Source organism: Pygocentrus nattereri, chromosome 11 (genome assembly GCF_015220715.1).
Source record: "Pygocentrus nattereri isolate fPygNat1 chromosome 11, fPygNat1.pri, whole genome shotgun sequence".
Taxonomy (NCBI): Eukaryota; Metazoa; Chordata; class Actinopteri; order Characiformes; family Serrasalmidae; genus Pygocentrus; species Pygocentrus nattereri.
In genome coordinates, this window is record NC_051221.1 from 34,349,314 (window position 1) to 34,373,101 (window position 23,788).

The 23,788-nt window shown below is 39.3% G+C and overlaps 1 protein-coding gene across 1 annotated transcript; it reads left to right on the forward strand.

Annotated features, from left to right (window-relative positions):
• Positions 1–6,337: 6,337 nt before the first annotated feature.
• Positions 6,338–22,043, forward strand: crabp1a (cellular retinoic acid binding protein 1a). Its single transcript, XM_017706649.2, has 4 exons — positions 6,338–6,535; positions 9,366–9,544; positions 17,962–18,075; positions 21,680–22,043. The coding sequence occupies exons 1-4, from the start codon at positions 6,463–6,465 to the stop codon at positions 21,728–21,730; spliced, it is 417 nt and encodes a 138-aa protein (XP_017562138.1). The 5' UTR covers positions 6,338–6,462; the 3' UTR covers positions 21,731–22,043.
• The last annotated feature ends 1,745 nt before the right edge of the window (positions 22,044–23,788 follow it).

Below are 23,788 nucleotides of genomic sequence, written 5' to 3' on the forward strand. Positions count from 1 at the left end.
AAAGAGGGAGAAATTGAATGTTGTGTGTTTTATTGTCCTTGGGGGGATTTTCAAAATTGCAATAAATGGAAAATATGTTACAAGACAGACTGATTCATGAAAGTAGGCCAGTAAAATTATGCTTTGAATAAAAGTGTGTTTTATCAGAAACATTCATGTTTAATATGGCAAATCTTTTTGTTACCATAGCACTTATTTTGTCTCTAAGGCATCTTCACTCACTCTTACAGTGACCAGTTGCTTTTGTAATAATGTAAAAAGAAAAAAATGGAAAAAAATTAAAATAATAAAACAGTTGCGGTTGCCACACCCATATTTTTAAACCCTGTTCTTCTTTTAAAATAGGATGTGTAGTTTAAGATCTTGCCAGTTTTTCATAGTTTGAATTGCGGTTTTCTGTATCTCCATTATCCACACAAAGTTGATAGAAACCACTAGGACAAATGTTAACATTTACATTCCTGCATTGGTCTGGACTCTATTATCTTTGGTTTAGTGGATATTTAGGGTGGGATCAAGTCTTCTTTTTGTTTCTGAGAAATTAAAGACACAGTCTGACATTTGTTTTTCAGTTAAACCAATTATTTTTAAATAATTACTCAGTTTTGAGGCATCAAACATGTTCTACATCACTGTTTTACACTGAGTATTAAAGTGCTGGGCCTAATTACTTCCCTGCCATCTGAATAAGGTCTGTGGATGCTTCTTTGCTTATGCACCCTTCTTAGCTGGACTCAGTTGAGAATTGTACTTGCCAAGCCTTCTTAGCCACTCTGAGGACAGTACACATATTTACAAGGAAATTTTTTTCATGTGAACTGGCAATTAGTAGGGCCTTGAAAAGGCAGGTTACTTATCTAAAGCACGCCACTTGACTTCACCTGAACCCTGGCCTGACTGACTAAAGCACTGGAGGAAAAATGCACTCTTTTCCGATGTTCTTGTGAACATCTTTTGGTTTATAATGAAAACACACTTGTTCCCAAAACTGACAGACGTTACTTTGGTCTGAAGTGGCTTTTTCCCAGCGGAAGCAGCTGAAGAGCGGGCGCTCTGAAAGACCTTTTTCTGCTGCAATTAATTCACCAAAGTAGAATTTCAGTACAATGAGTCAGTGTGTTCTTTCCTGAATATTTTCTATGGCTACCTAGAAAAGTGTTTTTTCAGAATGACGCAATAAATGACTGGACCGGACTCTCATGTAGGCCATTTGTTCCTCATAACCTGACATGTTATGATTATTTAGTTTTCGCTTCCTTTGAACTAATTGAACTAATTATGAGCATGACTAAAACATTTATTTGATGATTGTTCTTCACACACAGTCTTGTTCCTAGCCAACAGAATATTTTGGGTAGACATTCTTTGGGCCAGATTCATAAAGCGCACGGACAGATGTTCTCTGGGCCAAAGAAGAATAGGACCCTCAAAATCCAGGGACTGTCATATTGTGGGTGGGTATTTGTGCCCATGTCATGAGTAACTTGCCCATATGAAGGTACCCTTAACGCTGAAAGACACACATTTACACATTTTGAAGCAACATATGCTTAGTTCAACATGACAACACTAGGCCACATTCTGCATTTGATCAGAGAGTGTGGGTGCTAGACGGGCCGTCCTGCATTCCAGACCTTTCTCCCACTGAAAATATGTTAAGTGCAAAATACAGACTTGGATAACAGAAGATTTGCAAAATTATGCTTTCAAATCTGAATCATTTTGTGTCTTCAGTCCTGATATGATTATTAAATGTTGTTTAAAATAAAGATGATGTAAAACAGCAGTAAACATGCTCCTGCCCCAACTTTTAAAATGTGTTGTATGCATAATATTTGAATAAAAATATGTTTACAATAATAATAATAATAATAATGATAATATAAAATTTGTAAGGTAAAACATAAAATACTGTGTTTTGTATTGTTTTTCAACTTAATATGGTTCAAACCAAATATGCTAATCATGTTTTTCTTATTTATTAGCATTGCACATACTGTTCTACTAATTTTGTGGAATTGAGGTTTGCATTTTATTTTGATCACATTGTTTTCATTACAGTGTGCATCAGTTTGACTTTAATGGTATGTTTGCATGAGGCCAGCACTTTTACACATGTGAGGTGTGTTCTGGAAACTTCTTAAGAAGTTTAAGAAGACAGGGATTTGTTGTGTTAAAGAATCTTTGCATTTCTTAAAATTTTGCTTTTAACTCTCTTTGATACCCTAATCACAGAGACAGGACCAATTCGCTTGGCAACAAGCACTGTGACAGGGTGACTCGCTGAGCGTTTTAAGCTGAGCCACACCTCCGTCTCCTCCTGGGATGAGCCCAGCTTTGAAGATCAAGACCCTGGTGAACTCCAAAACACAGCAATCAGCAGAGAGAGAGACAGTAAGAGCTTAGTCAGCAGGGAGGAAATCCCACACTAAGTCTATAATACTGTCAAAGAAGAATACTTTCACATTTACATTTACTTTTGTCACAATAAAGAAAATAAATGAAGAAATACATCTAGGGGTGCAGAGTTCAGTTCTCAAACAATGTGAACTCGAACTAAAGGGCTACGAAGTAAAGTCTTCTTCACCACAGGACATAAGTGCTAATCTAAAACCTTCTAACCGGACACTATTGACCACAGATAGAAAGTGATAGGTTATACCATGCAAAGCTAAGAAACAGAAATTTCCATAAATCATCAGTGTCTTCTCATAAGTGGAACCTAAATAAATGATTTTAGTTTGGGAGAATATTATGCTGTGTGAACATGTTATAAATGCCCAGCATAGTATTTTCAGACAGTCACAGAAACTGAGAGGTAAGTGAAATAAAATCAGTGCGGCTATCAAATGATTTAGTATGTCTGGGTCTCAGCTTGTGTTTTCAGCTGAAAATAAATGGGTAAATAAATAATTAAATGATTAATTATATGAAATTAATGAAACAAGGTAACTATAAATTATGGAACAGTAATGGCAGTTTATGGAAAGGGATAAATGGAAAGGAAAAAGTACAGAACAATTATGGGAGAGCAATAAAGTAGCAATGATTTGGTTAAAAAACAGCTAAAGGAGAAACCGACAGTTGGTGTAAAACATGTATTTGGCTGTTTAGTCACTGTGTGATGTAGGTCACTCTTCTGCACAGTGGACCTCACATTTTGATCCTAGTTACCTCCCTGCTTGCATGTAACATATTTTTCTTTGTATTTTGCAGTTTTTTCATGAATGCTTATGAAAAAATGATTTAAGTTTAAAGCTATAAAACTTCGGAAAGCCTGTTACTCAGTTAACTTTAATTCTGCTGAGCTGTCTGTTAAACGAAATTGCTTTTGGCAAAGGGGCTGTCAAAAAACGTGTGGTGATTCATGAATATCATGACTTCATGAATATGCAATACACTGGGGGTCACGACCAATGGAAATGGAAACAGTTGACAGAGTAGGCTGAAAGTTTAAAACGCTCGGTTTAATGCCCATCTTGGGAAAATGTTGGAGGGTGACTTGCTTGAGTGCATCTGGTCAAATGACATGTTTTGATTACTGGACACCTTGTAGGCTCTTCAAAATAGGACTAATAAATAGTAGTTCATGTTGGAAGTGTAAAAAAGAAATGGGAACCTTTTTGCATCTTATATGGGAATGCCCCTTGGTTGAACCATTCTGGCACAGTGTGCTGAAATTTTTGGAGACATGGGCAGGAGTAGCCCTGCCAGTGTCTCCCCGTTTATGTCTTTTGGGAGATAAAACAGAAACCCCAACTCTAACAAAAAGGGCATGTCCAGTTCTGATGGTGGGGATAACCACAGCCGCCAGAGTCATATTAAGACACTGGAAATCACCCACATGTCCAACACTCCAAGAATGGAAAATCCTAATGAGCGAGACCACATCGTATGAGGTTATGTTAGCCAGAATAAGGGGCAAAGGGCCGGTGGAACTGGGAATTTGGGAATATTTTATGGAATATCTCACTTCTGACTAACAGGATGATTATGAGACAAGAATTAGGAGATGTATCTTTTTTTTTTTTTTTTTTTTGATAACTGGCCTTCTTTCTTCTGTTTTCTATATGATGTACTATATGAGCTATTGTTTACTGTGTTTAAATAAAAAACTTTAATTACAAAAAAAAAAAGACATGTTTTGTTGATTTTGCTGAAAGTAGTTAACACATCCTCTACAGAGAACACACTGCGGCACAAAGTAATGCACAGTTACTGTTTATTTACTGAATTTAACATAGTGAAAAAATAAAAATACGTAAATTGAGGCATGTACAAAAGTTAAACCACAGTTTCTATTCTATGTTATATTTTTTACAGTATGTTAAACTCAAGCAAATAAATAGAAAATGTCCAGACACATTTGAAAAACTGGGCTGGGTCTTAACCAAGGTATAACCAAAGAGTTGGTTTTACTCATGATGATGCAAATTCTGTACACTGCATTAAGTGACTCTGAGTGAGAAAACTGAAAAATAAACTGTGGATACAACACAAATGGAACAACAGCTAACAGGGATGGTGGGCGGGGGGGGGGGGGGGGGGGGGGGGGGGGGGTGTGCGTGTTTGCAGATAATCTCCCTCTAGCAGTCCAGTGGGCTTCAGAAGAGTCTCGGGTTTTGGCCCAAACAGCATCCCACACCCCTTCTTTCTGTTGGCCTACATTTCTGTGCACATCTAACCACCATATTTCTACATTTTTTAGGATATGCTAAAGCTTCTCTTTAAAAGGAGGCCATAAGAAGATGCAGAGAATTGCAGTAGGCAAGTGTCACAATGCCGGGATCTTCTTTTTTGTTACAGCTCACATTACAAATTCTTAAGGATAGCAAACGAAGAACACTCAAAGATCTGAAGGTGTAAATGATGCTGATTTGTATTCAGATGGCAGCTGCTTGTTTTAGCTTCAAAGACTTCTGTCACACTGTTATATATAAATAATGAATCAAGGATGGATAGTGGAGGATGTTGCCTGACGAAAGAGTGCTTGTTAAATTCTGCAGCATGGCTTTATGCATGCCACCAACCCACAACACCATCTGCAGCTGTCAAGGGAATGGAAATACAGAACGGAAAAGCATGAAAAAGACTCCAGCGATCACTGTTAAACATCTGTGACAGATGAGCTACATTAACCCCTCAGAGGAATGGTTTGTCAAAAAAATAAATAATTTACACAATTTTTCACTTTTTTCACTTACTCAAGATCTAACCAATCAGACAAGACATGTTTGATGTCCAAACTATGCTTCTTTAGTTTAGAACTAGAGCTACAAGACTAACATGGCTAAAAAAGAGCCGAAGTCAATAGTCACCCAAATAGCATCTGTAATAATACATCACCTAAACCTTTCTAAACCCACTCAAATTGCATTCAGGTCTTAATTAAGGTCGCTCAGACTAATCGATTTGTTTTAGGACACAGTATGTCTTACTGTGAGCTATAAAAATGAAAGAATCTGCAGACGTTTCAGATCAGGGCTGGTATTCACAAAACAAGACTGATCTTGGATCAGATTCATCCATATGTATCAGGGTCACTGTCTCAAAAACTGATTCCACTCTTGCTGTAGTTGTCTAAAATGTCCTCAGGTACAGGGTGTTTTGGTGATTTTTACAGATCAGAGTAAACCATATGTGTCCTAAACCACATTGAGAAGTCTGTGTGACCCTAATGAAGATTTGGATTTGGTTTGAGAGACGTTTTGGTGATAGAAGAAGGTAAAGAAGCAAAATTTTGGTAAAGAAGCTAAATTTGGGTTTCAGATGTGTATTGGCTCATCAATTTAATATGGAGTAAGTAGAAAATTGTGTAAATTAGATTTTTCGTCAGACCATTCCTTTATATCTTTATGGTCCAGTACTATATATGTCACATATCAGTTTAATAGTAAGTTTACTTACTGAATAATTCATACTGGATATGAAGCATTAAGACTAATAACTAAACAATAAGCCTGCAGCTTAAGAGGGTAAAAATGCACCATATCTGGAATGAAACACAAGCATACACATTGAGCATTGTAGTGATTCAGCTTCTGCAGAAACAGGTTGCTCAAGGCTGTGGTTTGACGGATGAGGCGGAACTGAGGAGGGAGACTGAAGACCCTGTCTGGAGTGAGTGGTGCAGAGAGAGAGAAAGAGAGAGAGCGAGAGAGAGATAGAAAGGGAGAGAGCAGAGGCACAGACAGAGGTAGAGGGACAGTGAGAATGAGAGAGTGAGTGAGAGAGAGAGCGAGAGAGAGAGAGAGAGAGAGAGAGAGAGAGAGAGTGTATAGTTAAGTGGTGAGCGAGGAAGGCAGTTGAAGTAGGAGAGGGAGGGAGAGAGAGAGAGCGAGAGGGGGGAGGAAGGGAAAGAGGGCGAGTGAAGAAGAGAAAGAAGAGGAGGCAGAAGAGGGAGAGTAAGAGAGAGAGCAGAGTGTGCTGAAGGTTCTCCTGGTCAAACCCCTATCTGAGAAAATGCACCCCAACTTTGCCGGCACTTGGAAGATGAAGAGCAGCGAGAATTTCGATGAACTTCTCAAAGCCCTGGGTAAGACCGCTTGTCTCTCTATTCCTGATGACTGTGACATTCACCTCTTTTCTCATGGTCTCCTCACATTAGCTTGAAAGCCATCACCACATCTTAAGACTTCATTTGCGTCATGTGTTAATGCATCCCTATAGGAAAACCGGAAAATAGAAGCACATGCTACTTTATCACCACTTGGTGTGGTTTTTGAGGAACCAGCACTTGAATTTCAATCAGAACAGATATTCTATTGCACAGTAGAAGGGCGGGCAGCATGTAAAGGACTAATTTTCCATGTTTAACATTAAACTAGAGCACACTGGAGCTCTGTGGCAGGAATTCTCCCATGTGTCTTGCCTTTGGTGTGCGTTTTGTTCTCCCCACCCCTTTATTCCTGCAGAACAGCCAGCGGGCTCTGTGAGATTTGGTCATAGCGACCCTGCAGGATAGTCTGCACAAACTGGGTTAGTTATATACTGGAGCTTTAGCCATTGATTGAAGATTAGGACACAATCTGGGGATCCATTGTAGCAGGTTATGTTTGTATAGGTCTGTGTTGTACTGGTCTGTTGGAAAGAGGTTTAAAGAATGCTTTGTAAGGCTGAAATGAAAAGACAGCAGAGATTAGATGAAATCTGCCTCTGAGGAAGATGATCAAATATCAGTTGTTTGGAGTGAAAACTTTGTGCCTGGTGAGCTGCAATTGTCATCCACAATAACTGAAATAAAAACAGACCTGGCCAGCTGCTCATATCTATACTGCACTAGAAGTGAATGAACTGAAACTGTTGTGTGGCAGAAAAGAAAAGCGTTCAGCCCCAACTCTTCAGGAGTGCATACCATGCCAGATTGAATTACTCATCACAATCAAATCTGATAGAGATTGGACTCAGGATGTTTACATTCTGCGAGCAGATAAGTGAGACTAATATACCCCTTCATTCTTTTTGTATGCAAACTACGGCTGAGTGCATTAACTGCTGATCAATGTGCGCTGCAGTGTTGTAATATCACCGATGCAGATTGCAAGAGATGAGATCAGAGTTTCTGTGCTGCAGCCTGAAAGCCAAGCACATGGAGATAGGGTTAGAATGTGGACAGGCAAAGAGCTGGGGGTCCAGACTAGAATATTCCCCCTATATCTTCAGATATATTAAAGCCGCTTCCTGAAAGTGGGCAAGGGAAGAGGCAGAGAATTGCAGCATACCAAAAAATAAGGTTCTTAAAAAATCTGCAAATGAAGACTCAATGAAGCAATCGATTTATCCTAAGAACAAAGATCATAGTTTCTAATGTGCTGCTAATGATACTGATCTGTGTTCGGAAATACTGTACCCGGCACTGGTGTCCCTCCTTGTTGTAGTCTTGTCAGGGACTACATGAATTAACCTCAACTGCCTATAGAAATCACTCACCCACTGTGTCTGGGATCTTCTGTAAAAAGAGACACGCTCATCAACAACTTCATCAACATGGTCATGTGAAGTGCAGATACAGCTCTGCCCTCTGATCTGTCATCAGCTTGTCTGCTGGAGCCGTGAGGCTTGGCACCATGGCCTGTCATCTGTTTAAGCTGATCTAGGATTTCCAACTTTACTTATTGCATCTATTTTGTTCTCTTCAATTAGACCACAAGTGTCCCGCTCTGGTAATGGAGGCTCTTTGAACAGCACAAATTGGTGATATCTCTCTGGTCATTTTCACCTAATTAGTTAGTTACTAGAGTTGGTAGGTGTGTTTGAGCAGAGATATCACCACACTGTGTTTAAGCCTTGTCTTCCAGAACCAGAGTTGGTTCTGTAGGGTTTCCACCTGTCCAGGATTTTCCAGGATTGTCCTGGATTTTGGTAGTCTGTCCAGGGAAAAAATGAATTTAACACAAAATATCATGAAGTCAAAGCATGCTTATATGCCAGCATTACTTCTGAACTATTTCATTTCATCCAATCAAGCTGTCAGTGTACACAGAATGGGTTTTAGTTGTTCAAATAACCCTCAATTGTGTAGCTGAACCTACAGAACCTGATCTCTCTTATATTTATGTATTAAAATGTATACATCAAGAGCACAGCCACACCACTGAATTTGGTGAAAAAAAAATTATAGCCACTGATCAAGTGTTCAGGAATCTTACAGGTCAAGGATGGCAACCTTCCACCTCAGGCTTAGTACAAGTATAGAAGAAAAAGAAGACAAACGTGAACAGGCTGAAGGTCTTTGAAAGGATGGACCTTTGGTTGACCTTCCCTCGAGAATGTCATTTCCCTGTTTTCACCAGCAGTACATGTTGATGCCATACTGCCTGTATGTCACTCAACGCCTTACTGGCTTTGTTTTTATAGCTTTTAAAACCACAGCTCTGGTCCAGCCCAACTAAACAGAGGTTGAGTTGCAATGTGAGAAAAACAAGCCAAATGTCTAAGTCTGCAGATCCAGAATTCCTCAGATTGCTCCTCAGTGACGCTATAGCACTATAGAGAGTTTACAATGCTCCATCTGCAATTGGCCCTATAAAAAACAAACTCTCCCTGCAGCACTCCCTTTATGTAGACTGAAAATTGAATTGAGAGTTAAGATAAGATAAGAAATTTTGAAAGCCTATCTGATTTCAAATAATCAAAAATGTTCTCATGCTTTCCTGGGTATTGAAACAGTATATTCTCAATACAGGGAGTGGTCTTGGTAGAGAACATTCTGGCTGTTTTTAACAGCGTGATGGCGGTGGGATTTTGTGTAGAGGTCGGGGTTCTTGTGTTTGGGGTTAGCGCTCTCAGACAGGGTGGGGCTGGGCAGAGGCAATCGTCTGGGCAGCAGAGCAGCTCGTTATGACCCCCATGCTGTGCTCCCTCAGGCGTGAACGCTATGCTCCGGAAGGTGGCTGGGGCAGCCGCCGCCAAACCCCATGTGGAGATCCGTCAGGACGGGGAGCAGTTCTACATTAAGACCTCCACCTCTGTGCGCACCACGGAGATCAACTTCCACATCGGAGATGAGTTCGACGAGGAAACTGTGGACGGCAGGAAGTGTAAGGTACAGCAAAGAGGTGACATGACTATGAAAACTGATCTCAGATGAAGAGTGAAAGAGAAATTACATGTGCATCATCCAAGTGCAAGTCAGGCTAAACAGTTCCTGGTGCAAATGCAAATTCAAAAACACAGCCATTAGATTTTAACAGTAGAGGTCTTACATTGAGATGAGAGAGACACACACATATATATATATATATACATATTTTATATCAATATTTGTTATTCAATAGTACCTTCTACATCAAAATCAAACATAAAAAGATGTTATAGCATAGTAAAAAAGCAAATATTATTAAATAATAGACTTTGTATACATCTTGTGACAAAATGACAGTGCATAGCTTTCGGTCAATGAGACTTTGTCACTTCTTCAAATATGAGGCATTCTGGATATCAGTTTTATTATAAGCTACAGAATGTTCTATAGCTCTGATCCTTATAAAACAAATTAAACTTCCTACTGTTTGAAATTTATAGAAGAATGATTTTAATGGTAGTGTGAGCTTATGCTGAATTATTTATTTATACAAACCTTCTGTAGAGCAGAGAAGGAGCATTGTTAAAGGATCAACAGATTAGCGGATACTATATTCTGATTAAGCATATTGGAGGACGCAATGGGAAACGCACCTCCTGCCTAAATCCATCTTGGTAAAATATTAACACTGTTGTCGTGAACTTGAGTGGGATAGAAATCATTTCTGATGGAGGGTGTGAAATCAAATCTGCTGTGAGAGAGGCAGATGAGATTTCGCTCTCACAGTTCAGCTCCTGATGTGACTCTGCTGTTAAAATCTCGGCATGTAATATTTATGTTGAGCATCATCAGAGAGTTCACAGTGCAGACACTGCATAATAACCTTCACACAACTATAGGACTGAACTCTGGAGTGGAGCTGTTTCTAATTCATATCTCTTTCATTGAGTGGACCTTATAGTAGTGAGTAAAAGCAGTAGAGCGGCTAAACAGAGTCCAGTATCTGCTCACGGACACTGCTTTGGTTATGAAAAAAAATGCGACACTGCAGTAGTACAGCACTGCTGTTATGATTTCTTGGTGTCTCTCAGTTGATAGAATCATATAAAGCGGAGTCAAAAATATTTGGACACTTTAACCATTTCACTGTTGGTAAACTATGATAAAGCTCTTTAGGTTATTTCATAAAATGTTGTTTCAGAGAAAAAGACTTTCAGCACACCAATCTGATGGTAGACTATGTGGAAAAAGTCTGGAGAAGAATTTATGCTGCAATAAGAGTCCTGTAAAGCAAGTAGGTTAGGTGTACAACAATGTCAAAGCCTGGGGTGGTTTTTCTTACAATAGGTTGGTGAGCTTGTGCTCATTAAAGAGATTATGAGCATTATTATGATTACAGAAGTGTATGAAGGCATTTTGGATGCAAACCTGCAAAAGTTTGGAAAGAAACTGCACAACAAATAACAGAAACCCACCGATCGCCTTTTGTGAAAGAATATTTACCAAAAATAAAATGACAGTCTTGGAATAGAATCGAACCTCGTTTGTTTTCGAACACAGTGAACTTAATACGCTTTTAAGTGCCCAAATATGTTTTGGCTCCAATGTAGCTCTGTATGATCTCCACGGATGTGTCTTTACATTAGGAGCTTTAATGCCATCTGCAGATCCAGCTGTATCTTTGACGGCACACTGCTAGTCAGTTTCAGGTCATAAATTTTAGGGATAAGTGAATAATGGAGCACCTAAAGCCACTGTGATCTGCATGAGCTTTGGAGGCTTAGACACAGCAGCCAAATCACTGACAGACTGAACAATTCAGCTCAAGTTCTTAAGTTTTTCTCCAGCCTCGAGGTCCCGAAGCCCAGGGTGAGGCCCTAGTATCGGCTGACAGCAAAGCGCTGATGTGATATTAGCTATTTCGAAACATGAGGAAAAGTGAAAGGACAGTTAATCCCATATGATGGCCATGACAACTACCTCTGACATCTCAGTTAAGAAGCAGCATTGCACGCACAATATAAAAACCAGAATGATGAACTGAACACAGTAATGCTGCTTTGCTGTCGTTCTTTATCACTCTCAGAGAGAGGAGCTCAGAGAAAAAGCACAGCCATATTCAGCAGAGCCAGGCGTAAACATCACAGGGCCAAAATAACAATGAGTTGATTAACTTGTGTTTCTCCAGTCAGGACAGCCTCCGTCAGGAATGATGGATGAAAATTAGTCCTTAATTAGGAAATCATTTGCTGTAGCATGGGCTGTCTCTTGTGTTCCTTCTCAGATTAAAATGAAATAAGGCATTGAGCCTGAACTATTCAAGTTTTCCTTGCTGTGAATGGCGCTCACCTTATGTCTCCCGGTGAAGCAGCATATCAACTCCAGACAAAGTTAACACCACTTCTGTACTTCTGTATGAATACACTATATAATATTACACAAAGGGAAAGGGCTCATATATTATCCCTCTTAGCATATTCCAACAAAAGCTGTTCTGGCTTATATAAAGAAGAGCTTATTACATAATAAGACCAAGACATGAAAGAGTCATATTTGATGTCAGTGATCTTAAGAATCAGTCTCTTAAAGTCTAATCAAAAGCATGACATCATTAGTCAGTCAAGTCAGACAAAGCATAAGCCTAAAGCCCTGACTTCACATAGAACTTCAGAGGTCCCTGCCAAAGTAAGACTACATTTCTCTGACATTTATGGATTCTCTTTGACATCTTAGTCTAGCTTTTCTCAGAAAAAAAAGGATGAACTGGAAAGGAATGTCTGGGGGACCCCAAATGAGGCTCCTACAGAACTGTCATGCAATGCTGTGCAATCATGCAGAGCTGAATTAAATAATGTTCAACGTTCAGGACTCAATCTAACCTGTTCAGTTTGGAAGTAGAGAAAATAGTGAAAGAGGGAGATAAAAAGGAAATGCATCACATTTATTCGATTCAAATGTGAACACAATTTCCATACAAATAAGGTATACATCATCAACACTGTTACCCAAAACGAGTAAAGACAAATTTGACGTTATTTTGATGAACTGATGTGAATAGATGTATTTTATTCTTGAGGAAATTTTAAGTCAAATAAATCCAATGCAGATTTTCCAGAGGTCCTACAGAAAAAATACTTAATATCAATTCAGGCTGGAGCTTATAGTGTAATTTTACTCTTTTTCTTGCAAAGGCAGAGAGCAGACTGCTGAAAGACAGACAGAATAAGAATGCCTGAGAAAGAGACACACCCCTCAGAGAGAGAAAGGAACTTGACCTGATTTTTCTGTTTCACGGAGTTGACTGCTTAGGTTCTGATGTCGGAGAGTTGGGAAAGAATCCATCCTTCATTTTATCCACCCAGAGGAGAAATGTGGACAGCTAGCTGCCCCCTATGTGCACTTTTAAATGGTTCTCTACAAGAAATGGTATCTTGCCAAGTGAAATTATATAAAATCTTGTCATTATAACAATCATGTTGAGATTGTTATATGCTTATTTAAAGATTATTAAACCTACTTCTAAATGCTTGTTACTTGTTTCAAGTGATTTTATCGAGTAAAATTATGCCGCTATATTTGCAGATAATTTCCCTTGTTTCAGTCATATTCTTAAAACAAGCAAAATGATCTGCCAATATAACAATTCTCCTGTATTGATACATACAATACAGAATGTCAAGAAGTTAAAGCTTATCACAATCTCAGCATGAGAAATATTAGATGCTGCAAATACATTTAAGGATATTTCACTTGACACAGTGTTAGTTATAACACTCTAGCATCCCCAGTGGTGCAGGCACCTCTCCTCTTGTTTTGTGTTCTAGGCTGTGCTTCTGCAGTTTATATTATATGACTACATCTACGCTGAAATAGGAATAGACTGAATTTACTCGATTCATTTTCACACTAATATAATGTATTAGGAAGATCTGAAGGGGGATTTCAGCTCAATATGAAGAAAACAAAGATTTGACAGCAACAAAGACTGCAAACCATCGATGGAGGAGATGTAGAAAAGCTTTTGCCCACTTGGATCGATTCTTAAAAAGGAAGGATCCAGCAGGCCAAAATATGACTGAGATTGGTCAGGACAAGGATGAAAGAAAGAACTTCAAGTGTAATGATTTTTCTTTCCAAACAAAGATCAAGTTTGTTAAGATGGTGGTCTTCTCTGTGGTTTGTTATGGATGTTAAAGCTGGACAGTAAAAGCGGCACAGGAAGAATATCGATGCCTTTAAGCTTTGGTGCATGTGACATCTTTTGCCTTGCTTGGCAAAGAAAACAAAGAACTGATTCATTGGAAAAGGCACTTATACTTGGAAGAGTTGAAGGTATAAGAGGAACAGGATGACCAACTAGAAGATGGATGGACACAATCAAATATAACATGGACAAGCCGTTCAGAAACCTAAAGACTTTAACAGAAGACAGCACATTCTACATGGTCCCCAGGAGCTGGTAACAACTTGACAGCACTTACTAATATTTCATCAGGATGCCAAAAGTAAGCTGAAATACAACATTGCACTGTCATAATATATTTTATTCATGTGGAAATCGTGAAATTAAGTAAACTCAATATTTAACTTTTTTTCAGTATATATTTCTCTTCAAATCCAGATTTATTCTGACCGTCGTCCCTCATGTTTAACATCCACAATCTGGTGTGGAAAAAACGGATCGTTCCTAACAATGATAAATAGTTTATTTAGAGGTGAAGAGAGTGAGAGGGAAAGAAGATAAAGAGAGAGACCTTCGCCCTCTAGCACAGAGAGTAAGCAAACCAGTTCTGGCACTGGGTTAAAAGAGCTACTTAATCTGGGGATTTAGATTTGGGGGGATCTGAAAGGCAAAAGCAGACACGCTGAGCTGAAGTGTGTGGGGCAGAGGGGACAGCCATGATAATGATACTGTGTGTGTGTATAAATGAGCAGAAAGGCCATTGATAATGATACTGTATTCCCCAAAGCCACAGTTTGAGTAATGAGCTGCAGCTGCCCACTCACACACCGGGACTTGGAGACAGAAGCAGTCCGCAGCTGTGTCTGATGCTAATGTTGTCTCACAATAGCACAGCTACACTGGCAGGAGCTGCTGGACATGGCTGCTTTGAACAAAAACGCAACACCCAGCTGCTCATCAGCCCCAGAGCTGCCAGTCTGATCACTTCTGAGACTGAAGCCAGCCACAGTAGCTGGAGCCATACTGAAAACCATTACTCAGTGCCACTGAACAGCAGTGGATTTGGATTAGGAGTGGACGATATGAAATCAAATGTGTATCATTAGCTATCCAATGGATTTCTTACAAAAATATTTCAACACTAAGTTTTTCAGGAAAAATAACATATTTACACATGTGTTTAGTGCACCATCAAGACAATAACAAAATGATATAAGACACCAAAACATGTCTGGTTTTATGTATATATATATATATATATATATATATATATCATATAAATAATAAATAGTGATTTTATGGATGTTTGTTTGTTTTACCATTTTCAATCCTCTCCTCGAGGAAGCCCAGTATTATATGTAGTTAAAAAGCAGCTCCTGGTTTGACCAATCAGTGCTTCAGTAAATTGAGCTCATGATGTAATTGATGGTATTAACAAGTCTCTGTGGCGGCTGTGAAGGTGTCAAGGAAAAATATGGCCCCAAGAAATTCTTGTTACTTTTTATTGTTTTTATGTTTATTTGAATTATGAATATGACTTTATTCTAATGTATATTGTGATAAATTCACTTCTGAGGTAAATTGTTTAAAAATGAGCTTAGATGCTTAAAACGTTTGCACAGTACTGTATATATATATATATATATATATATATATATATATATATATATATATAATGTCTATCTTTATTCCACATAAATGCCCTTTCAAGAGTAAAGAAGCCAAACTGAGGCAAAATATCACTACCTTGCTAACTTAAGCATTAAGCTCGTTGTCCTCTGCATCTGATGAGACACTTCTGTTGTTTGAAAAATCTTTTTTCTCTATAATAATGATGATTTGACGACAGTTACTACAGTTTACTTACTACAGTTGCATTTAGCTTCCTAGCAGAAACGTTAGCTCTCTGCCTCGGTTCGGCATTCACCAGCTAGTAACAAAAAACAGCCTGCCCCCCAAAATCCACCCTAGAGCAGTTGTAGTTTTTTTTAAAGTTCATCCCACCTTCCATATAGAAGAAGGGGGTTTAACAATTGTTGAAACCAGAACATACTGCAGCCCTCCTGTGGAATGTGAGCAAGCATGTTTACAATAAATGGAGTAAATTTAAGGTGCTAAATTGTGTTACACGTTTGTTATTATTCATTTTAGTGATTATTTAACTTGTTCAAAGTTTATGTTTTATTTTGTTTAGGTTGCAAGAATGTTTGCTTTTTAGACTTATCATGGTATGACATGGCAAGTCTATATCATGAATCATCACACCAGGATTCACTTTTATTCCAGTATACCTGATTTCAGTTGTTAAAGTGCAGTCATTCCCGTCTTCAAATTAGCCGCAGTTCTATTGTTTTCCCTGTTTGCAGACAGAAAACTGTGGGACTGAGGTTGGAAGACAAATGAAGCCTTTTGCCTAGCTGGTTGCTATAGAGACAGATTTCCGAAATGTTCAACAGAGCAGGCGGGATAAAAAAATGATTTCTAGAGCCAGTTTATCCATGTCAGAGAGTAAGAGAGCCAAACACTCAGAACTAATCCATATTATCACTGCTGCTGCTGCTGCATAAAATGGTTATCATGCACTGCATTACCTACGTCAGTAGCTGACCTCACAAATGCTCTAGGGGGGATAAACTCCTTATTAATACCCTTGATTTCAGGAGAATGATGGAGGAGCAGGTGTCTACGAAGTTTCGGATGTGGAGTTTTTCTTTGTGTGCCTGCCGCCTGTGTTATATTGATGATCTGTCAGATGTGTTGTACGCCCAGTACATGCCTGCGGCGGGAGAAAGAAAGTGAAAAAGAGGAAATAAATGAGAGCGACTGCAGATGCAAGGCCACTGATTTCTCTCAGCATAGCATCTGATAATACTGCTGTTTGCCAACATACCATTTCAATAGCATATTTCATAATGCCACCACACACCCTGCATTAGGAGCCAGCCTTAAGATGAAAGAAGAGAGGACTCAACTCATTAATTCGAAGCACTCCCTACAGATTCTGCTTGTATTATCATAATGAGCTGAAGACACAAGACCTATCCTTTGCTTTGTGAACGGCTGCATACAGGAGGGTTATGCCTCAAAGACAAAGACAGCAGATGTTCCGGTCAATTAACTCCTTAAGCATTATACAGACACTCAGCGGTAAATCCAAATGGCCGGGGAGAGAGCGAGTGAGCGAGCGGGAAAGAGAGCGAGAGTGAAATAAAAGCCTGGGTTGTGTTCTTCACTTCTGTGTTGGATCTTCTCTCTCTGGCCCTGCAGGCTCCCCTGATCTCCCCTGCACCTTTGATATGGTGATTAACATGGCAGTCTCATACTGCAGCTGCGTGAAGCCATGTCTTCTGGGTTCCACTTCAAACAGATACTGACAGAGTAAAGCCAGAGTCATGCTTTGTTCAAAGAGTTGAAGTGAAAGGAAGGGAGGCAGTGCGATTTATAGGAGTACAAGCACAAGTTTAACTCACAACTGGAAAAGCCATGATACCTGTCTGAGAAAGCGAGAGAGATTCGAGATTGATCTTTATCAAAAGTGTGTAACTTCTAACTGAAACCAATTTGCCTTGATAAATCTTTTTGCAGCTTAGATTTTTATGAACAGCTTTGGCTGATCAATCTACTTTGACTCCAAAGCTTGAAACAGCTGCTTTGTTTGTTCCATAATGCTGATTCATGTATGGAGCCCAAACAGAGCAAATACTAGATTTGGAGGTTTGTTTTGTGGCATGGGAAAATCGGAATAGATGAGGTCCTCAATATCCTCAGCTAGGCCTCCAAGACAGAGTTTAATTTTAACAGGATTTAGCATAAATCTGCGTAAGTGAGTTTAGGTTTAGTGTTTTGTTTCCAAGAGGCTTGAGGGAGGACACAGAGGGGACAGCTCCAAGGCTTCCCACAAACACATATGAAATTATTTTCCTGTGAGCGCTTTAAAACTTTCATGTAATGATCAATAAATCTTACTTGTGAGCATATAAATGTAACAAGCAGTTTTTTGCTAGCATGCTTTGCTTAGAACAGTTCCTCAAGCTGCAGAGACAGAACAAGTGGACTGTATAATTAGTCTATGAGTTTGCAACAGGATGGCTGAAGCTTGCTCATTGAAACTCTGCTGCTTGCAGCAATTCAGCCAAAGACACACTCATTCTTTATTGCATTAAATTGCTTTGGCCATACTCTAAATGGACTACTAGAGCTCCATTTAGAGCATGGGTGTGTGATGATGTCTCTGTATGTTCTGTCTCTTTTGCAGAGTCTGGCCACATGGGAGACGGAGAATAAGATCTACTGCAAGCAGACGCTGGTGGATGGCGATGGGCCCAAAACATACTGGTCCAGGGAGCTGCGGGGGGAAGAACTCATACTGGTGAGAGTCTGTATGTGGATACTGGGTTGAGTGCAGATGGCAAAATCCTAAAGCAATATTGTGCAAGGTTTCAGCATTTCATTAGAAGTAAAAGACAGATGTAAGGGCTTTCTCTCTGTTTTGTCCCAAAGCAAACTTTCCATGTTTTTCTTCTCACCCCAAATGCAATTGATTGGCCAAGACATGTCAGATGTCTAGTAATTTCTTCTTTAGGGTCCCACTGAGAGGGGAATACCATAAGTTTTCCAAAATGTCTTTCTAGTTTAGTTATTGAGATATAAACAAAGTCACTCAGAGTGGTTTGAAGGCAAATACAGTCACTTTATTTACTATCTGTAATGACCAGTGAATCCAGAGTGTTTGCTACTAATGTCTCAGGCAGCAAAATCATTTTGTGTAATACCTTTACGTGAGGGAGCTTTTAGAGGCATTTAGCCTTTCAGATGTCTGGTTTCTGTCACCACCACTCTGAGGAAATCTGACTCTGTTTCTCTAGGACAGGGCATTTCACATCAAATCTCTCTGACTAACTTTGTTTACATCTCAACAATTCAATTATGCAGAAAATAGGAGGAATTCTCTCTCCATGAGAGAGGTAATGAAGCTAACATGTAATAACATGTAAGAAGCTAATAAGCACTTAAAGAACAAAGCACTGCTTTGGCGCTGCTAAATCCAATGACATCTAAGAGTGGTCATCATCCTGAAGCCTGAATTTTCTCTATACTTTTGTTCATCTTTGAACTTAACAGTACGCCATACAGCGTTAGAAACCACTAAAGCAAGTCTATTTAAGATTACATCACAAAGTAGATGTCAATGGAGGCAAGTGTGTGATGAGGCAGTCAATGAAGATTGCACAATGCTAACTGGCATAAGCTGGTATTTCTTGTTAGCTATATAGCCTCGTAATTACAGGGTAAATTAAAGAACCAAACCTCCGATGTTGCTGATCAACAGCATTTGTGGTAAATCTGACTGCTTGCCAATTTAAATCATCTCAAACACGAAGCTCACAAATTTGTAAAGCATTTTCCTAACACTTTAAACTAAAATCAGGATGACACAATTTTCAAACTTTCAAAATGCTGAAGCATTTGCCGTGAGCCTCCCAAAGAGAGTAGACACAAACCAAACCCAGCGCAATCCACAAGCTCCCAGAGCCAGGCAGCGGGCCAAAAAACACATTCAGGAGCACCTCACAATCACCTCCCAGTACTGTGAGAGTTGTGGGGGTGCACCTCCTCAGAAACCTTTTTATGAACCTCCAGCAAGCCCCCACAAATAAACAATACTCCCTATTCAGCCATTGTTACATCGCCCAAAGATAATAGTGGGAAAAGAGCAAAATGCAGATGGAGCCCCAAAAAAGCAGCTCACTATAATGGCCTTCCATATGAGAGCTGACTTAGAAACCTGTTTAAAGCTTCTGATGTGTTTATTGTACTCAAGTAAAGGAAGAGATATCTCTGCCAAGCCCAATTACCTTTAATATATCTTGTGATCTATGGGCTTTCGTTCTTTACAGGAAAGGTTTGGGCAATTTAACTGCCACTGAAACTAAATGAAGTGTGCTTAAGAGTGCACACTTCAGATGAACTTCACAATGAATCTATTTTATGACTATTTATGACTATGGATCAATGGCTCAAGAGAGAGCATATGGATTTTTTTGCCTCTGGACTGCCAAAAATGTAGAATATAAAAACGAGAGAAAGAGAGAGAGAGAGAGAGAGAGAGAGAGAGAGAGAGAGAGAGAGAGAATTCAGTGTTGAAGGAGACTCTGACCCCTTGCTGGACTCAAAGCTAATGGACTGGATCGATAGAAGGACAGAATAGCCAAGATCTCTGGATGACCTGTTGTGGAGAGGTGGCTTTTCTCACTTCAGCCTCTTGTCACACACACACACACACACACACACACACACACACACACACACACACACACACACTCACTCAGTTTTCTTCATACTGTTTATCCTTCTCATAAACTCACCTCTTTTCGAAAGTACTCATCATCTCGAAATACACCCACAATCAAAAATACAACCAGGCAAATTACAGAGCAGAAACTGGGCTTAGCTACTCTTTAAACAAACAGGTACATTTCATTTTTCTGCAGAGAAAACATTCATATGCAGCTAATATGTTTTGAAAAATCTATGTCTCATCAACAGAGTGTTTATGGTGAACATAAAACTGTTATCCAGAAACCTATGGCTATACAGCCCTCACTTGGATTCCATAAAAGCTGAATTAGGGTTGTGTCTGCGGGCTGACATTGGCTAGAGAGTTCATGACAGCATCTAACCCAGACTGCACTCTGGAATGCACTGAAGAGTCCAATCCAAACGTGGGCCTGACCCGGATCTCTCCGGCTGTTCTCATTAATTCTGGAGATGCTTGAAGGTTTTTGAACAAACTGCACAGCTTAGCTATAAAACAGAGCGCGAGAGAATTATGGAGAAAAGCAATCAAGCAGCCTCAGTGTGATTGTCTGTGGCATTTTGTGATGAATCTAGGGCACATTTCCATAAGACATGCACGCTTCATTAAAGTTTGCTAAAGTAAAAGTAGAGGGGAAAAAAAGTACAATGTACCTTTATCTCTGTGTCTGATCCTTTTAAAACCCCAAATCAGAGCCTGGTAGGCTTTAATTGCTTAAGGCTTTAGTCTCACAGGAACTTTGTGTATGTGAGAGTGTCTCTAAAGACACATTCACTTTTCTGTCTCGGTATCATGTGGCTGAGCTGCACAATTGTTGACGTCCAGGCTGGCGCTCTTCCAAAAAATGTGTCAAGTTTGATAGTAATGAGGGACAATGAGTTTGGAGAACACATTTAAGCAAGTTACAGCTTATATCCTAAATCAGTGGTTTCTATCTCTGGTCCTGAAGTAGTCAAGTCAAAGTTTATTTATATAGGCTCTATAATGGGCTGTTTAGTTGATGCGGAAGTTTTAGTGTAGGGAAAATAAAGGATGCACCGGTATGGGAATTGTAGGTCTGATATTTGTCATGTACATCTTTGCCAATGCTGACATACTAACATTAATAAAAATGTAGAAATTGGGACTGAATGTGGAATTTGGGATTTTGATTATAGATATATAATGTTCACTTCTGCAGGGTTATATATGTGGAAAAATGAATAAACGCTGTCATTTTAGCACCGTTGCCCATCACCACCTAAACATCTTGACAATCCAAAGTACTATAAATCAATCATCACATATCAAATATCAGGAATTTCAGTCAAATCTGAACCTTTGTCCAATCCTGATTTTGGTAACACTTTATTTGGATAGTATACTTTACATCCTATGTAGATACTTACTTTACTATTAAATTACATTCAACAAAATATCTAATAAATTCACTATAATTTTCTATATATTAGCTCTACACTTGGCTCTTATGTCAACATTGCTCTTATCTCAATCCAAAACCTAAAAACCTAGAGCCAGGGTTGGGAATCACAGTGCACAGGGGTGTTCAGTTCTGGTCCTGAAGGGCTGGTATTCAGCCCTGAACGGGGAAATGGCCTGAAACGAGCAGCCAATCCCTTTTACTCGTGTTCTCATTTCTCTTCTCTCTTTCTCTCAGACATTTGGAGCAGATGATGTGGTGTGCACACGGGTCTATGTGCGAGAATGATGTTGCCCAAATCCGGACATGGTAGCATCTGAAGGTCATGAAATATCCTGTACCCCAATCCCCCCTCTCTTCAAGACCCCAGAGTCGTTCAACATGCAACTCCTTCTGTGTGATGTGGGATTTAAGCAGCAACTCAACTTCAGCATCTTTTATCTGGTTGTTCATGCATGTCCAGTTCTGCTATCACTGTGGTTCTGTGCTAAAGCTCCATGTAAACATGCATCCTTCACCCATCATTTTACTTTCTTAGATGTGTATTTTATTGGTATTGCACACAAAAAAGCAGGAATAAAAATGGATCAAAATGCTTAAATTGTGCTTCTAGTAATTTTTTGTCACTACTAGAAAACTAGTGTACAGTACTGTGCAAAAAGCACAGTAGACCACCCTTTCAGTGATTTAATTTCCAGTTAAAACAGCCATTAAGAACAAGTTATTACTTTTTCAGGGTAAGTTTTTCAAAGAAATCTGCAGATATTTTTCAACTCTTCTAAAGTTCAGTCTTAGAAGTTGGTTGCATTTTCTTTTTCTTATCATGATCCAAGAAATCCCAAACACATTCAGTGATGTTGAGGTCTGGACTTGGGAGTGGTCAGTCCACTGTTCTTGGAACACCAGCAGCTCCTTTTTTGTCTATTTTCTTTCCTCAGTAACGGCTTCTTGAGAGCTACACATCCTTTCAGACTCATAGTGTTGTCTTCTCACACTGGAAGGACGGACAGAAACTCCAATGGATTTGATCAGCTCTGAAGTGAGAGCGGAGCTTGATTTTTTCTTCTCTCTAAAAGATGAAAGCTTTAAGCAACAGTTTTGGAAAGTTGAAGCAACTCTGGTTTTGGAAACTCCAGTTTTTTTTTTCATTTTGACTTTTCCCTTCCTTATGCAAACAGATAATCTCTTTAGAACTATCTCCTGAAAAATGTATTACTTGTACTGGTCATTGGGACTGGAAAATGAAATAAATGAAAGGGTAGTCCTAATTTTTCACAGTAGCCTACTGTAGATCTAAAGATGGCAATTCAATTGCATATATGTTAGAATGTCACACTTGACTAGAAAATTCTCTGGTCATTTTCAAACATTTGTGCATTGTTTTTATCTACTATCCACTGCTGCTTATATTATTTATCCAGTCACATATGTATATTCAGTTAAATAAATAAATAAAATCAAATAAATAAATAAATGTATATATATATAAATATATAAACACACACACACACACACACACACAAATGTATATACAGTATAAAAATTTTACCAAAACAATTGCAGTGGGAATCTGGAACGACTATAACTAAATGAAATCATGTGGTCAGATACTTACAGCCCTGTAAGTAAGACACCTCTTTCTTTTCTCAATGTCATATTGAGTAGCTGACCTTAAATGTGTCAACACTTCTCTGTGCAAGAGAGTATCTCTGGCTCAGGAGGCATTTTTGAGGCTTTTCCGGATGTGGATTCTCCTGTGCATCACCGCAGCAATTAGTCACAGTCTCCACCACGTCCCAGACAATCCGGCCACTGATCCTCCGAGCAATGGGATTAGAGCGGAGTGGGAGAGAAAGATAAGCAGCATGCTGAGAGTGGTACAGTATCGGTCTTTACTCTTTCTGGCCCATACAAGCACTAAAACTGGCACAGATGTGATTCGATTCAGGGCTGCAGTCACGGTTAGCGAAACCTATTATCAGAGTCTCTCCTCTCTGTGAACTGCAGGCTTTAGACATGTTTAACTGCAGGAGAATACTATGAGAGATGAGAACGTGAGCATGGTCATGGAAGGGACAGTGCAGACAGGCTAAGAAAGAAACTGCAGGCAGAGTCACTGAGTTCAAGAAAAAGAAGAACAACAGCCACCCAGCACTGAGCAGCCTGACAAAAGAGGAGAAAGCAGAGGGGCTGTTACAGAGCTCAGGTTCACCACTCTCACCCACATACATGAACATTTCACACAGCTAATGAACAGTGGGTCCATTGATATGACCTGCATATCCATTATTTCCCCCAAAAAATAGTTTAATAAATGCATTAATATAAATCTATAAATCTAATTAT

Excerpts from the sequence above, each read along its gene's own strand:
- crabp1a (XM_017706649.2), top strand. The coding sequence starts at position 6,463 with ATGCACCCCAACTTTGCCGGCACTTGGAAGATGAAGAGCAGCGAGAAT. Across the intron at positions 9,545-17,961 it reads TGGACGGCAGGAAGTGTAAG|AGTCTGGCCACATGGGAGAC; the intron begins GTACAGCAAAGA and ends TCTCTTTTGCAG. Across the intron at positions 18,076-21,679 it reads GGGGGGAAGAACTCATACTG|ACATTTGGAGCAGATGATGT; the intron begins GTGAGAGTCTGT and ends TCTTTCTCTCAG.